Source organism: Coregonus lavaretus (genome assembly GCF_964263955.1).
Source record: "Coregonus lavaretus genome assembly, contig: HAP1_SCAFFOLD_388, whole genome shotgun sequence".
Classification (NCBI taxonomy): domain Eukaryota; kingdom Metazoa; phylum Chordata; class Actinopteri; order Salmoniformes; family Salmonidae; genus Coregonus; species Coregonus lavaretus.
Window position 1 is genome coordinate 137,501 of NW_028166980.1, and position 14,806 is coordinate 152,306.

The following is a 14,806-nucleotide window of genomic DNA, read 5'->3' on the forward strand; positions in this document are numbered from 1 at the left end:
TATTATTATAGAGCTCTGATCAGCCTATAAACATGACACTATCTATTATTATAGAGCTCTGATCAGCCTATAAACATTATCTATTATTATAGAGCTCTGATCAGCCTATAAACATGACACTATCTATTATTATAGAGCTCTGATCAGCCTATAAACATTATCTATTATTATAGAGCTCTGATCAGCCTATAAACATGACATTATCTATTATTATAGAGCTCTGATCAGCCTATAAACATGACATTATCTATTATTATAGAGCTCTGATCAGCCTATAAACATGACATTATCTATTATTATAGAGCTCTGATCAGCCTATAAACATGACATTATCTATTATTATAGAGCTCTGATCAGCCTATAAACATGACATTATCTATTATTATAGAGCTATGATCAGCCTATAACATGACATTATCTATTATTATAGAGCTCTGATCAATCTATAAACATGTCATTATCTATTATTATAGAGCTCTGATCAGCCTATAAACATGACATTATCTATTATTATAGAGCTCTGATCAGCCTATAAACATGACATTATCTATTATTATAGAGCTCTGATCAGCCTATAAACATGACATTATCTATTATTATAGAGCTCTGATCAGCCTATACACATGACATGATCTTTTATTATAGAGCTCTGATCAGCCTATACACATGACATTATCTATTATTATAGAGCTCTGATCAGCCTATAAACATGACATTATCTATTATTATAGAGCTCTGATCAGCCTATAAACATGACATTATCTATTATTATAGAGCTCTGATCAGCCTATAAATTTACATTTACATTTTTTTTACATTTTAGTCATTTAGCAGACGCTCTTATCCAGAGCGACTCACAGGAGCAATTAGGGTTAAGTGCCTTGCTCAAGGGCACATTTACGTCATTTAGCAGACGCTCTTATCCAGAGCGACTACAAATTGGTGCATTCACCCTATAGCCAGTGGGATAACCACTTTACAATTATACTTTCTTTTTTTTCTTTTCTTTTTTTTTTTTTTGGGGGGGGGGTGGGGGGGGGGGTAGAAGGATTACTTTATCCTATTCCAGGTGTTCCTTAAAGAGGTGGGGTTTTAAATGTCTCCGAAAGGTGGTGAGTGACTCCGCTGTCCTGGCGTCGTGAGGGAGCTTGTTCCACCATTGGGGTGCCAGAGCAGCGAACAGCTTTGACTGGGCTGAGCGGGAACTATGCTTCCGCAGAGGAAGGGGAGCCAGCAGGCCAGAGGTGGATGAACGCAATGCCCTCGCCTGGGTGTAGGGACTGATCAGAGCCTGAAGGTACGGAGGTGCCGTTCCCCTCACTGCTCCATAGGCAAGCACCATGGTCTTGTAACGGATGCGAGCTTCAACTGGAAGCCAGTGGAGTGTGCGGAGGAGGGGGGTGACGTGAGAGAACTTGGGAAGGTTGAACACCAGACGGGCTGCGGCATTCTGGATGAGTTGTAGGGGTTTAATGGCACAGGCAGGGAGCCCAGCCAACAGCGAGTTGCAGTAATCCAGACGGGAGATGACAAGTGCCTGGATTAGGACCTGTGCCGCTTCCTGTGTAAGGCAGGGTCGTACTCTCCGAATGTTGTAGAGCATGAACCTGCAGGATCGGGTCACCGCCTTGATGTTGGCGGAGAACGACAGGGTGTTGTCCAGGGTCACGCCAAGGCTCTTCGCACTCTGGGAGGAGGACACAACGGAGTTGTCAACCGTGATGGCGAGATCATGGAACGGGCAGTCCTTCCCCGGGAGGAAGAGCAGCTCCGTCTTGCCAGGGTTCAGCTTGAGGTGGTGATCCGTCATCCATACTGATATGTCGGCCAGACATGCAGAGATGCGATTCGCCACCTGATTATCAGAAGGGGGAAAGGAGAAGATTAGTTGTGTATCGTCAGCGTAGCAATGATAGGAGAGGCCATGTGAGGATATGACAGAGCCAAGTGACTTGGTGTATAGCGAGAATAGGAGAGGGCCTAGAACTGAGCCCTGGGGGACACCAGTGGTGAGAGCACGTGGTGCGGAGACAGCTTCTCGCCACGCCACTTGGTAGGAGCGACCGGTCAGGTAGGACGCAATCCAGGAGTGAGCCGCGCCGGAGATGCCCAGCTCGGAGAGGGTGGAGAGGAGGATCTGATGGTTCACAGTATCAAAGGCAGCAGACAGGTCTAGAAGGACAAGAGCAGAGGAGAGAGAGTTAGCTTTAGCAGTGCGGAGAGCCTCCGTGACACAGAGAAGAGCAGTCTCAGTTGAATGACCAGTCCTGAAACCTGACTGGTTTGGATCAAGAAGGTCATTCTGAGAGAGATAGCAAGAGAGTTGGCTAAAGACGGCACGCTCAATAGTTTTGGAAAGAAAAGAAAGAAGGGATACTGGTCTATAGTTGTTGACATCAGTGGGATCGAGTGTTGGTTTTTTGAGAAGGGGTGCAACTCTCGCTCTCTTGAAGACGGAAGGGACATGGCCAGCGGTCAAGGATGAGTTGATCAGCGAGGTGAGGTAGGGGAGAAGGTCACCGGAGATGGTCTGGAGAAGAGAGGAGGGGATGGGGTCAAGCGGGCAGGTTGTTGGGCGGCCTGCAGTCACTAGTCGCAAGATTTTATCTGGAGAGAGAGGGGAGAAAGAAGTCAAAGCATAGGGTAGGGCAGTGTGAGCAGGACCAGCAGTGTCATTTGACTTAACAAACGAGGATCGGATGTCGTCAACCTTCTTTTCAAAGTGGTTGACAAAGTCATCCACAGAGAGGGAGGAGGGGGGGGGGGGGAGGAGGATTCAGCAGTGAGGAGAATGTGGCAAAGAGCTTCCTAGGGTTAGAGGCAGATGCTTGGAATTTAGAGTGGTAGAAAGTGGCCTTAGCAGCAGAAACAGATGAAGAAAATGTAGAGAGGAGGGAGTGAAAAGATGCCAGGTCGGCAGGGAGTTTAGTTTTCTTCCATTTCCGCTCAGCTGCCCGGAGCTCTGTTCTGTGAGCTCGCAATGAGTCATCAAGCCACAGAGCTGGAGGGGAGAACCGAGCCGGCCGGGAGGATAGGGGACACAGGGAGTCAAAGGATGCAGAAAGGGAGGAGAGGAGGGTTGAGGAGGCAGAATCAGGAGATTGGAGGGAGAAGGATTGAGCAGAGGGAAGAGATGATAGGATGGAAGAGGAGAGAGTAGTGGGAGAGAGAGAGCGAAGGTTGCGGCGGCGCGTTACCATCTGTGTAGGGGCAGAGTGAGTAGTGTTGGAGGAGAGCGAGAGAGAAAAGGATACAAAGTAGTGGTCGGAGACATGGAGGGGAGTTGCAGTGAGATTAGAAGAAGAGCAACATCTAGTAAAGATGAAGTCAAGCGTATTGCCTGCCTTGTGAGTGGGGTGGGATGGTGAGAGGGTGAGGTCAAAAGAGGAGAGGAGTGGAAAGAAGGAGGCAGAGAGAAATGAGTCAAATGTAGTCGTGGGGAGGTTGAAATCCCCCAGAACTGTGAAGGGTGAGCCATCCTCAGGAAAGGAACTTATCAAGGCGTCAAGCTCATTGATGAACTCTCCAAGGGAACCTGGAGGGCGATAGATGACAAGGATATTAAGCTTAAATGGGCTAGTGACTGTGACAGCGTGGAATTCAAATGAGGAGATAGACAGATGGGTTAGGGGAAAAATTGAGAATGACCACTTGGGAGAGATGAGGATTCCTGTGCCACCACCCCTCTGACCAGATGCTCTCGGGGTATGCGAGAACACATGGTCAGACGAGGAGAGAGCAGTAGGAGTAGCAGTGTTTTCAGTGGTAATCCATGTTTCCGTCAGTGCCAGGAAGTCGAGGGACTGGAGCGTAGCATAGGCTGGGATGAAGTCAGCCTTGTTGGCGGCAGAACGGCAGTTCCAGAGGCTGCCTGAGACCTGGAACTCCAGGTGTGTGGTGCGTGCAGGGACCACCAGGTTAGAGAGGCAGCAGCCACGCGGTGTGAGGCGTTTGTGTAGCCTGTGCGGAGAGGAGAGAACAGGGATAGGCAGAGGCATAGTTGACAGGCTGCAACAGATGGCTACAATAATGCAGAGGAGATCGGGATGAAATGAACTGAACATCTGGGAAAGGAGAGAGCAGGGCCTCCCTCACCAAAAAAATATATATAACTCTCCCAACTTCCACCTCAGAAACTATAATTGTTTCACTGAACCACCCGAGTAAAACTCTCCCAACTTCCACTTTAGAAATTAGAATTGTTGTAAACTACAGCAGACTGTTATCAGTAGCTGTAATTAAGTACAGCAGCTACCAACCACCTAACGTTAATGCCTCGGATGAGGTTAGAAAAACAGCTGAATGGTAGCAGCTAGCTGGCTCAATCACAGGTACTCTTAAGCATGAAATAACATTGGAAACAATTAACCACAGTTGCAAAAAGTTACCAGTAGCTACCCGCTAGCTAGCTAGCTTTGTTGGTCCAAGTAGTGGGTAGGCTAGCCTCGTGCTTCGCCGGAGTCCGCCGAATACAGTCCTTACCTACAATAATTACCTACAATAACCTACAATAATTACCTACAATAACTACCTGAGTAAGCTACCTATAATACCAAACTACAGTACCTACCTACAATCTAAATACATGGTTTAAGCTTAACTCAACACCATATAAGAAGCCAAGCTTACCTTTCATAACGCAGCAATGATTAAACGTTGGGTAGCTAGCACAAATATATTGTATTTAGCTACCACAGTACAGCCAGCTGGTAGTGTTGGCTGGCTAGCAATGGCTACTGTGTTGACTTTGTTTGAAAAACGGCGTCGCTGCGAGCGAATGTAGCTGGCTAAAAGGATATTGTTTTTAGTTGCAACCGTTGCTAATAGCAACTCGCCAGCTAATCCAGGAGGTGAGTTAGCTAGCTAGCTTCGTGCTACATCCGGCACCGCCGAATACAAAAGTAACCTACAATAACTACACAACAGCTACCCGCAACAGCCCACGATGCCTACCTATACTACTTAATAATATACAGCCCACGATGCCTACCTATAGTACCTAACTACAATCTAAATACATAGCTTAAGCCTTACTCGACAAAGCCCAAGCTATGTATAAAGCCAAACTGGCAGACTGCAATCAGTAGCCGAAATTAAGTACAGCAGCTACCGACCACCTAACGTTAATGATAATGAGGTTAGAAAAACAGCTGAAGGTGGCAGCTAGCTGGCTCAATTACAGGTACTCTTAAGCGTGAAATAACATTGGAAACAGCTAACCACAGTTGCTAAAAGTTACCGGTAGCTACCCGCTAGCTAGCTAGCTTTGTTGGTCCAAGTAGTGGGTAGGCTAGCCTCGTGCTTCGCCGGGGTCCGCCGAATACAGTCCTTACCTACAATAATTACCTACAATAACCTTCAATAACTACCGGAGTAAGCTACCTATAATACCAAACTACAATACCTACCTACAATCTAAATACATGGTTTAAGCTTAACTCAACACCATATAAGAAGCCAAGCTTACCTCTCCTGCTAGAGAAAACACAACCTCTCCCGTCAGCATCCAAGCATACAATGACATTATCTATTATTATAGAGCTCTGATCAGCCTATAAACATGACATGATCTATTATTATAGAGCTCTGATCAGCCTATAAACATGACATTATCTATTATTATAGAGCTCTGATCAGCCTATAAACATGACATTATCTATTATTATAGAGCTCTGATCAGCCTATAAACATGACATTATCTATTATTATAGAGCTCTGATCAGCCTATAAACATGACATTATCTATTATTATAGAGCTCTGATCAGCCTATAAACATGACATGATCTATTATTATAGAGCTCTGATCAGCCTATAAACATGACATTATCTATTATTATAGAGCTCTGATCAGCCTATAAACATGACATTATCTATTATTATAGAGCTTTGATCAGCCTAAAACATGATCTATTATTATAGAGCTCTGATCAGCCTATAAACATGACATTATCTATTATTATAGAGCTCTGATCAGCCTAAAACATGACATTATCTATTATTTAGAGCTCTGTTCAGCCTATAAACATGATCTATTATTATAGAGCTCTGCTCAGCCTATAAACATGACATTATCTATGATTATAGAGTGCTCAGCCTATAAATATGACATTATCTAGCCTGGCGGGTAGAGTGTTGTGCCAGTAACCGAAAGGTTGCTGTATCGAATCCCCAAGCTTACAAGGTAAAAATCTGTCGTTCTGCCCCTGAGCATGGCAGTTAACCCACTGTTCCCCTGAGCAAGGCAGTTAACCCACTGTTCCCCTGAGCAAGGCAGTTAATCCACTGTTCCCCTGAGCAAGGCAGTTAACCCACTGTTCCCCTGAGCAAGGCAGTTAACCCACTGTTCCCCTGAGCAAGGCAGTTAACCCACTGTTCCCCTGAGCAAGGCAGTTAACCCACTGTTCCCCGGGCGCCGATGACATGGATGCCGATTAAGGCAGCCCCCCCGCACCTCTCTGATTCAGAGGGGTTGGGTTAAATGCAGAAAACACATTTCAGTTGAATGCATTCAGTTGTACAACTGACTAGGTGTCCCCCAGTCTATAAACATGAAAGCAAGATTAGATTTTATGTTCTACATTATTATCATTATAATTATCATTATTATTATTATTATTATTATTAGTATCATTATTATTGTTATTATGGCGGCCACCAAGTTTTTATTGAATGTTCTGAAAACTGACTTCAGGTTATTGAGGAATCTAGCATCACAGGAAGACAGTTTTATTTTATGGAGGTTTAATTCAGTTCTCTGTTTAGTATTTAACTAAATACTCTGTTTGTCTTTGGCAGGAGAGGGACCAGACTCTCACTCTGACAGCGGGAAGAGTCCTTCAGGGGAACCAGACCCAGAGACGTCCAAACCAGCGAGACAACACCACTGCTCCCACTGTGGAAAGAGTTTTAAGTGTTTAAGGAAGTTGAAAGTACATGAGAGAACGCACACAGGAGAAAACCCTTACGATTGCTCTCACTGTGGAAAGAGTTTTACCAAGTTAGGGAACCTAAAAGAGCATGAGAGGACACACTCAGGAGAAAAGCCTTTCCAATGTTCCCAGTGTGGAAAGAAGTTCACCCAGTTACGGTACCTGAAACAACATGAAGAAATACACACAGAAGATAGGAAGACATACCACTGCTCTCAGTGTGAATTGATATTTACTGGGTTAGGAAACCTGAAAATACATACGAGAATACACTCTGGAGAGAAGCCTTACCACTGTTCCCACTGTGGAAAGAGTTTTACTCAGCTAGGGAGCCTGAAAACACATGAGAGGGGACACACAGGAGAGAAGCCTTATCACTGTTCCCACTGTGGAAGGAATTTTAGGTGGTATGGGAGCCTGAAGGCGCATGAGAGAATACACACAGGAGAAAAGCCTTACCACTGTTCCCATTGTGAAACGAGGTTTACCCATCGAGGGAGCCTGAAAGCGCATGAGAGAATGCACACAGGAGAAAAGCCATACCAATGTTCCCGATGTGAAAAGAGCTTTACCCGGTTAGGGAGCCTGAAAAAGCATGAGAGAATACACACAGGAGAAAAGGCTTTCCAACATACTAATACACAGGAGGAGAAGACATACCACTGCTCTCATTGTGAAAAGACATTTTCCAAGTCAGAGGACCTGAAATCACATGAGAGAATAGAGAGGCTGTGTTCTGACTTATGTTTTTGATTGAGAAATTGTGTTTTTGTTCATGCTACATGAAATCTAATTGTATGAATGAAATCATACAGAAAAATAGGTCAACATTTTTTTCCAGCTCTAGACAAGATCATGTCTAAAATCAGATTCAACTAGTTAAAAATATAAATATTATGTTTTGATTATGAAAGTAAGATTGATTGTATGCAAGTGTAAACCCCTAAATGTTGTTCACTATATAATTTGGATATTTCAAAAATGTTAATTATTAAATAGATGAATATAATTAGTATTTCTTCATTCAGATTGTCATTGGTTCTAAATTGACTCTGATTAAATAAAAGGTGAAATAAAAATAAATACCATATTATTTTTTTAAGTCTATTTGGTTCTTAAGTTCGGACATATAAAGTGTGTTTGTGAAAAGTATTTTTAAGATGCCGCATAGCGATTTTCCGAACTCACTTGAGGATGTGACATGTTTGCGACATCACTGCTGTTTGGAATCTAAGTGTCCCTTCCATCCTTTAAGCCACAGCAACAGTTGTGTTTAAACATGTTGACTGGCAAAAGAGACGTTACAACATGCCAACTGGCTATATGGCAAAAGAGACGTTACAACATGCCAACTGGCTATATGGCAAAAGAGACGTTACAACATGCCAACTGGCGATATGGCAAAAGAGACGTTACAACATGCCAACTGGCTATATGGCAAAAGAGACGTTACAACATGCCAACTGGCTATATGGCAAAAGAGACGTTACAACATGCCAACTGGCTATATGGCAAAAGAGACGTTACAACATGCCAACTGGCTATATGGCAAAAGAGACGTTACAACATGCCAACTGGCTATATGGCAAAAGAGACGTTACAACATGCCAACTGGCTATATGGCAAAAGAGACGTTACAACATGCCAACTGGCTATATGGCAAAAGAGACGTTACAACATGCCAACTGGCTATATGGCAAAAGTTTGATACGTCAAGTGTGACCAGGTTTTGTGCAGTTTGCTTTCAGAGGTAGGCTGTACCCAGAGTAATGGAGGACGCTATATGTTGAATGCCCGGAATTTCTATGGATAATGAAGGATTAAGTGGGGATTTTAACATTTAGTGCCGGTTTAATTGTACAATCCTTTCCCTAAAAGTAAATAGAATCTCTTCCTTATTTCATCAAAAGTAGATCCATAAAATCGACACACTTCCAGCCCTTTGCGTGGGTTATTTTTTTTTAACCAGGGGACTGTGGTGCCACTTTCGCCAAATGAACATGACGATGCTGTAGGAGGAGGGGTCTGTGTTTTACCACGAGACCGGGGGCGGATCCCGATTTAAGAATGTATGCCTCGCTTTCGCACGCATTTAATGGAGGACGCTGTATGGGCGGCAGGTAGCTTAGTGGTTAAGACCGTTGTGCCAGTAACCGAAAGGTCGCAGGTTCTACTCCCCGAGCCGACTAGGTGAACATCTGTGGATGTGCCCTTGAGCAAGGCACTTAACCCTAATTGCTCCTTTAAGTCGCTCTGGATAAGAGCGTCTGCTAAATGACTAAAATGTAAATGTACATTTCGCCGCGCTCTGCAGGTGTAGCTACCTCGGGCGCTCCGAATACATTTCGTTCAACCGTTGAAAACCCTCACACTTGTTGGCCAACAGATTTTCTCATGGGAGTTTTCATGCAATAGGGTTATCCAGTACATTTCATCTTAAGCCATCCCTTTAAATACGGGGTGACTTTAATTAGAATTTTGTCGACAGACTCAATAGAACACATAGAGAGAACGGAGTCAGAATATAGGGATCAATAAAATAAACTCATCTATGCATATTCGTATCCGTTTCAGCACCAACTGGTATATTTAAAAATACTCTGATCTTGTACATTATTTAGGTACATTTTAGGGTTTGGAGAGCCTTTATGCACAAAATATGTTGCTTAATAAAAAATTATGGTTTGATTCATCCTGAAAGTTGTCATATTCAAGTTCAGTCCATGAAATATTGGAAGGTGGTAAAAAGTGTACAATAGGGGGTTGAACAGACCCGTGGGGCGGACAATAGGGGGTTGAACAGACCCGTGGGGCGGACAATAGGGGGTTGAACAGACCCGTGGGGCGGACAATAGGGGGTTGAACAGACCCGTGGGGCGGACAATAGGGGGTTGAACAGACCCGTGGGGCGGACAATAGGGGGTTGAACAGACCCGTGGGGCGGACAATAGGGGGTTGAACAGACCCGTGGGGCGGACAATAGGGGGTTGAACAGACCCGTGGGGCGGCGGTGGTAAAGAGTGTCCAATAGGGGGTTGAACAGACCCGTGGGGCGGCGCACAATTGGTCCAGCGTCGTCCAAGGTAGCCTAATGTGATCCACTAATGCTAGTGACCCTCAGGAACAACTTACAATGTGATCCACTAATGCCAGTGACCCTTGGAAACAACTTATAATGTGATCCACTAATGCCAGTGACCCCTCAGCAACAACTTATAATGTGATCCACTAATGCCAGTGACCCTCAGGAACAACTTACAATGTGATCCACTAAGGCCAGTGACCCTTGGAAACAACTTATAATGTGATCCACTAATGCTAGTGACCCTTGGAAACAACTTATAATGTGATCCACTAATGCTAGTGACCCTTGGAAACAACTTATAATGTGATCCACTAATGCCAGTGACCCTTGGAAACAACTTATAATGTGATCCACTAATGCTAGTGACCCTCAGGAACAACTTATAATGTGATCCACTAATGCCAGTGACCCTCAGGAACAACTTATAATGTGATCCACTAATGCTAGTGACCCTTGGAAACAACTTATAATGTGATCCACTAATGCTAGTGACCCTCAGGAGCAACTTATAATGTGATCCACTAATGCCAGTGACCCCTCAGGAACAACTTATAATGTGATCCACTAATGCCAGTGACCACTCAGGAACAACTTATAATGTGATCCACTAATGGCAGTGACCCTTGGAAACAACTTATAATGTGATCCACTAATGCTAGTGACCCTCAGGAGCAACTTATAATGTGATCCACTAATGGCAGTGACCCTTGGAAACAACTTATAATGTGATCCACTAATGGCAGTGACCCTTGGAAACAACTTATAATGTGATCCACTAATGCTAGTGACCCTCAGGAACAACTTATAATGTGATCCACTAATGCCAGTGACCCTTGGAAACAACTTATAATGTGATCCACTAATGCTAGTGACCCTCAGGAACAACTTATAATGTGATCCACTAATGCTAGTGACCCTCAGGAACAACTTATAATGTGATCCACTAATGCCAGTGACCCTTGGAAACAACTTATAATGTGATCCACTAATGCCAGTGACCCTTGGAAACAACTTATAATGTGATCCACTAATGCTAGTGACCCTCAGGAACAACTTATAATGTGATCCACTAATGCCAGTGACCCTTGGAAACAACTTATAATGTGATCCACTAATGCCAGTGACCCTCAGGAACAACTTATAATGTGATCCACTAATGCTAGTGACCCTCAGGAACAACTTATAATGTGATCCACTAATGCTAGTGACCCTCAGGAACAACTTATAATGTGATCCACTAATGGCAGTGACCCTCAGGAACAACTTATAATGTGATCCACTAATGGCAGTGACCCTTGGAAACAACTTATAATGTGATCCACTAATGCTAGTGACCCTCAGGAACAACTTATAATGTGATCCACTAATGCCAGTGACCCTCATGAGCAACTTACAAGGACGTGACAAAGGAAAGAAGAGTAAATGGAATGAAATGGAATTATGCAAAATATACATGTATACAGTATGTGAGTATTACTGACCGTGGCTCCCGATAGTGGCTCGGTTTTAAAAAGTTAGTTCGGTGGACATTCAATCTTCTATAGCTCGCAAACGATTTAAGCTACGTGACTCAGGTTAGGCTCTCTATGAAGGAAAAACATGTGTACAACATTGCACAGGTCTTATTTTCCCGATTCCGACCGGAGTTTCATAATCACACAGCAACCGTGTAGGTGTAACCGGCGCTGTACTGCACGGCTGTATGTCTGCGTTGTGTGTGATTGATTGGGACTATAGACGTGGACTTCGGAGATCAGGCTGTTTTAATGAATCAGAATTCTCTCTGCATCCAAAAGAAAAGACAAAACATTTGTAGAGCACAAATATGTTCTGTCTACAACAGGGGTGTCAAACTCATTTTAGCTCAGGGGCCACATGGAGGAACATCTATTCCCAAGTGGGCCGGACCGGAAAAATCATGGTATATATAACTTAAAAACAACAACTTCAGATTGTTTTCTTTGTTTTAATACGATCAACATACAACATAAAGCTGGAGCCTGAGGACAGTGTGTCCAAAATAGTACAAGCACAACATCACTATTAATCATAAAACACGTCAAGTTTATTTGAAAATTCTAAAGAAAAAGAACACACAAACACACAATGCCTCAGTGATTAACATAACTGTTTCACAGATCACAGAACTATATCAGGGTGTCATTTCTCAGGCAGAAATGTAGATAAAAATAATGAAATCCTGTTCCCCAAACAAGTGCAAGAACCACAGAGTCAAGAATAGGTTAAATATACAAATAAAATAAAATCAATTAAAAACAATAGCACATCAACATAAAAACATATAAACATAAAGCTGGAGCCTGAGGAAAGTGTCCAAAAGCACAACATCACTATTAATCATAAAACACCTCAAGTTATTTGAAAGTTCTGAGGACAAAGAACACACAAACACACAATGCCTCAGTGATTCACAGAAGTATATCACAGATCACAGAACTATATCAGGGTGTCATTTCTCAGGCAGAAATTTAGATAAAAATAATGAAATCCTGTTCCCCAAACAAGTGCAAGAACCACAGAGTCAAGAATAGGTTAAATATACAAATAAAATAAAATCAATTAAAAACAATAGCACATCAACATAAAAACATATAAACATAAATCTGAAAGCGTTGCTCAAACTCCCGTAACAGTCCAGTTATTTTATCTTTGAACCGCTTCATGTCTGCCACATGTTGGGTCGCGCACACATTTTTCAGACAGGGGAAGTGAGCTGCATCACCACCGGCAAGTTGCGTCTCCCACAATGACAGCTTCAACTTGAAAGAACGTATGCTGTCATAATACTGCGTGACAACTTTGTTGCGCCCTTGCAGCTGTTTGTTCAAGTTATTCAGGTGCTCTGTAACATCCACCATAAATGCAAGGTCCGGCATCCATTCTGCGGAATGAAATTCTAACACTGGTTTGCCCTTTTCTTCCATGAACTGTTCAATTTCTTCTCGTAAATCAAAGAAACGCCTCAGCACAGCACCTCGGCTTAACCATCTTACCTCAGTGTGGTATGGCAGGCCATAGATGTGGTCTTTCTCTCTGAGAAGGCTGTCAAACTGACGGTGATTCAGGCTTCTGGATCGGATGAAATTAACAGTTTGGATGACCACCTTCATGACGTTATCCATCTTTAATGACTTGCAACACAAAGCCTCCTGGTGCAAAATACAGTGAAAAGTCAAAAAATCACGTCCTCCATTTGCAGATTGTACTTTCTCTCTGAACTTTGTCACAACGCCTGCTTTTTTCCCGATCATTGAGGGCGCACCATCTGTAGCCAGGCTGACAGCGCGGGACCAGTCCACTCCGACCCTGTCCAGCGCGCCGACGAGTGCGGTAAAAATATCAGCTGCTGTCGTTGTATCTGTCATTGGCACCAACTCCACGAACTCCTCGGTGACGGTCAATGTGTCATCAACTCCGCGGATGAAAAAATGGCCAGTTGTGCAACATCTGTAATGTCCGTGCTTTCATCAATTGCAACCGAAAATGCAATAAATGACTTTACTTTTTGCTTCAACTGGCTGTCCAAATCCACTGAAAGATCGGAAATCCTGTCTGCAACTGTGTTTCTTGTCAGGCTGATATTTGCAAAAGCCTGCCGCTTTTCAGGGCACACAATCTCCGCTGCCTTCATCATGCATGTTTTTACAAATTCACCCTCACTAAATGGTTTTGAAGCCACTGCGATTTCATTAGCAATGAGGTAGCTAGCTTTCACTGCAGCGTCACTGATGTCTCGGCTGTGAGTAAACACAGACTGCTGTTTCTTCAGACCCGCCAACAGTTCATTCACCTTCTCTCATCTCCGCTGTCCTTGAAAGTTGTCATATTTGTCGGCATGAAGACTCACATAGTGGCGACGAAGGTTATATTCTTTCAGCACTGCAACATGCTCTGAACACACCAAACATACAGCTTTCCCATTCAATTCCGTGATTAAATAGGATGACCATTTTTCTTGGAACACTCTGCACTCTGCGTCCACTTTTCTCTTTTTTGACAGAGACATATTGGGGCAATGAGGGTGCCAAAGCACATAATGTTAAAAGTAGAAGCCGTAATAAATATCGCGGGCAAAACAAAGTAGCTCATTGGCTGCACGTGCTTGACCTACTTGCTCTGCCCCGGCATAAACAGTTTGCTTGCTTAACACAATTGCTATTGCGCCATCCAGTGGACGCAATTGGAACAGCAGTTTATTTTATTGAAAAATTGCAGCGCATTTTTATACTTAAAAAAATATATATATATATATATTTTTTTTCAAAATCATCTCGCGGGCCGGATTAAACCCGTTTGCGGGCCTGATCCGGCCCGCGGGCCGTACGTTTGACACCCCTGGTCTACAACATAGACGCACAATACAAAGGACTGGGATCAGTGGAGGAGCTAGCCATCGTTCACACATACAATACCTTAGCTAGCTAGTAACCACATGTTGAACTGAACTGGGATCAGTGGAGGAGCCTAGCCATCGTTCACACATACAATACCTTAGCTAGCTAGTAACCACATGTTGAACTGAACTGGGATCAGTGGAGGAGCTAGCCATCGTTCACACATGGGGTATTGTGTGTAGATTGATGAGGAAAACATTTAATTGAATCCGTTTTAGAATAAGGCTGTAACGTAACAAAATGTGGGAAAAGTCAAGGGGTCTGAATACTTTCCGAATGCACTGTAAACTAAAGTAAAAAAAAAAAAAAAACGTTTCTTAAATACATTTAAATTAACTTTGTCTTAAAATATAATATTTTCGTCAACTGCGTTACC

At 43.4% G+C, this 14,806-nt stretch overlaps 1 protein-coding gene across 1 annotated transcript; it reads left to right on the plus strand.

Moving 5' to 3' along the window:
• Nucleotides 1-7,185: 7,185 nt before the first annotated feature.
• On the plus strand, nt 7,186-7,883 carry LOC311114041 (uncharacterized protein; the record flags this gene model as incomplete). The annotated part of the gene is made up of 1 exon (XM_084189315.1): nt 7,186-7,883. A coding segment is annotated over one exon (498 nt), but the record flags the coding sequence as incomplete, so codon positions are not given.
• Between the last annotated feature and the right edge of the window lie 6,923 nt (nt 7,884-14,806).